We start from the raw sequence: 962 nt of genomic DNA on the forward strand, positions 1-962 counted from the left end.
TTTTCGCTCACTTTCGCTCTTCCCCTATCAAAAGTCGATGGCAGCTACTTTGCTTAGAATATTATTATTAATGCATTTAGTTGATTAGTTTATCCGACTTTGTATCAAGCATAAATGGGTATAATTGTGTAACGACAGCTCTTCTGTCGTAACAATCATTCTCGAAATAGAAATATGAAGGACTCTATCTCCAGTAATGAGCCGCGCAGGTGCGGGGTTCGCCGTGCCTGGGACCTCATAGTCACCGAGCGTTCAGTCTGTCCTGATGCTGGCATGCAGTAATTTCACAACCTCTTTCTCGAGATAACTGGCATTCCCAATAAGGAGGATTTTCTCTGACTAGCAGGTGCTTTTCGTCAGCTTACCTTGTTAACTCACGTTTTGAGCCCTTCATGGATATCTACCCATTTTATTTGCCTTGTTTTTCCCATGCAAGAATATGCTTAATCCATTTAAAATAAGGTGATCAAGTTTCCGACGTGTAGATTCTCAGAGCATTAATTTGGTTCTTTGTTACACTAGAACCCAGTGATGTCCCTCCTTCATTGCATTACTGTACGCAGTACGTTGGAAGGGTTTATTTCTTCGTGTCATGAGTTCCCTAGTTGTAAAATGATGTACTTGGTGGCTACTGCTGAAGAAGTTGCTGCTGCTTAGGCATTACTAAATGGTCATTAGTGTGCTGCAGACCGAAAAGCAATAAACTTTAATTTTTTCATTGACAGAAGCTTAACCATGGACCCAACCTCAATTATATCCACCTAATTATTATCAACGCCTAACACGTAGCTTGGCATTTGGTGGCTGTTTTTTGCTGCAATCCCGGAACGATTAAGCTACACTTTTTTCATCCACCTCTCCTGATTGGTGCATGGAGGTTGGACCGCACTCTAATCGCTCTCATCGCTAGTCAAAAGACGTACGAATCAGGAGTGAAAATTGCAAACAGGGACCGTGACTAA

The 962-nt window shown here is 41.9% G+C and overlaps 1 protein-coding gene across 1 annotated transcript in view; it reads left to right on the plus strand. All coding sequences in view use genetic code 11, as the record gives it.

The window, feature by feature from the left end:
- Window positions 1-962, plus strand: part of EGR_10925 (hypothetical protein) — a gene marked incomplete at both ends in the record, with an annotated part of 3,259 nt that extends 2,297 nt beyond the window's left edge. The window contains one exon of the mRNA XM_024500174.1: window positions 790-962. Within this exon, the coding sequence (XP_024345411.1) occupies window positions 790-962 (173 nt within the window). The remainder of the gene's footprint in view (window positions 1-789) is intronic.

Source organism: Echinococcus granulosus, assembly GCF_000524195.1.
Source record: "Echinococcus granulosus chromosome Unknown EG_S00304, whole genome shotgun sequence".
NCBI lineage: Eukaryota > Metazoa > Platyhelminthes > Cestoda > Cyclophyllidea > Taeniidae > Echinococcus > Echinococcus granulosus.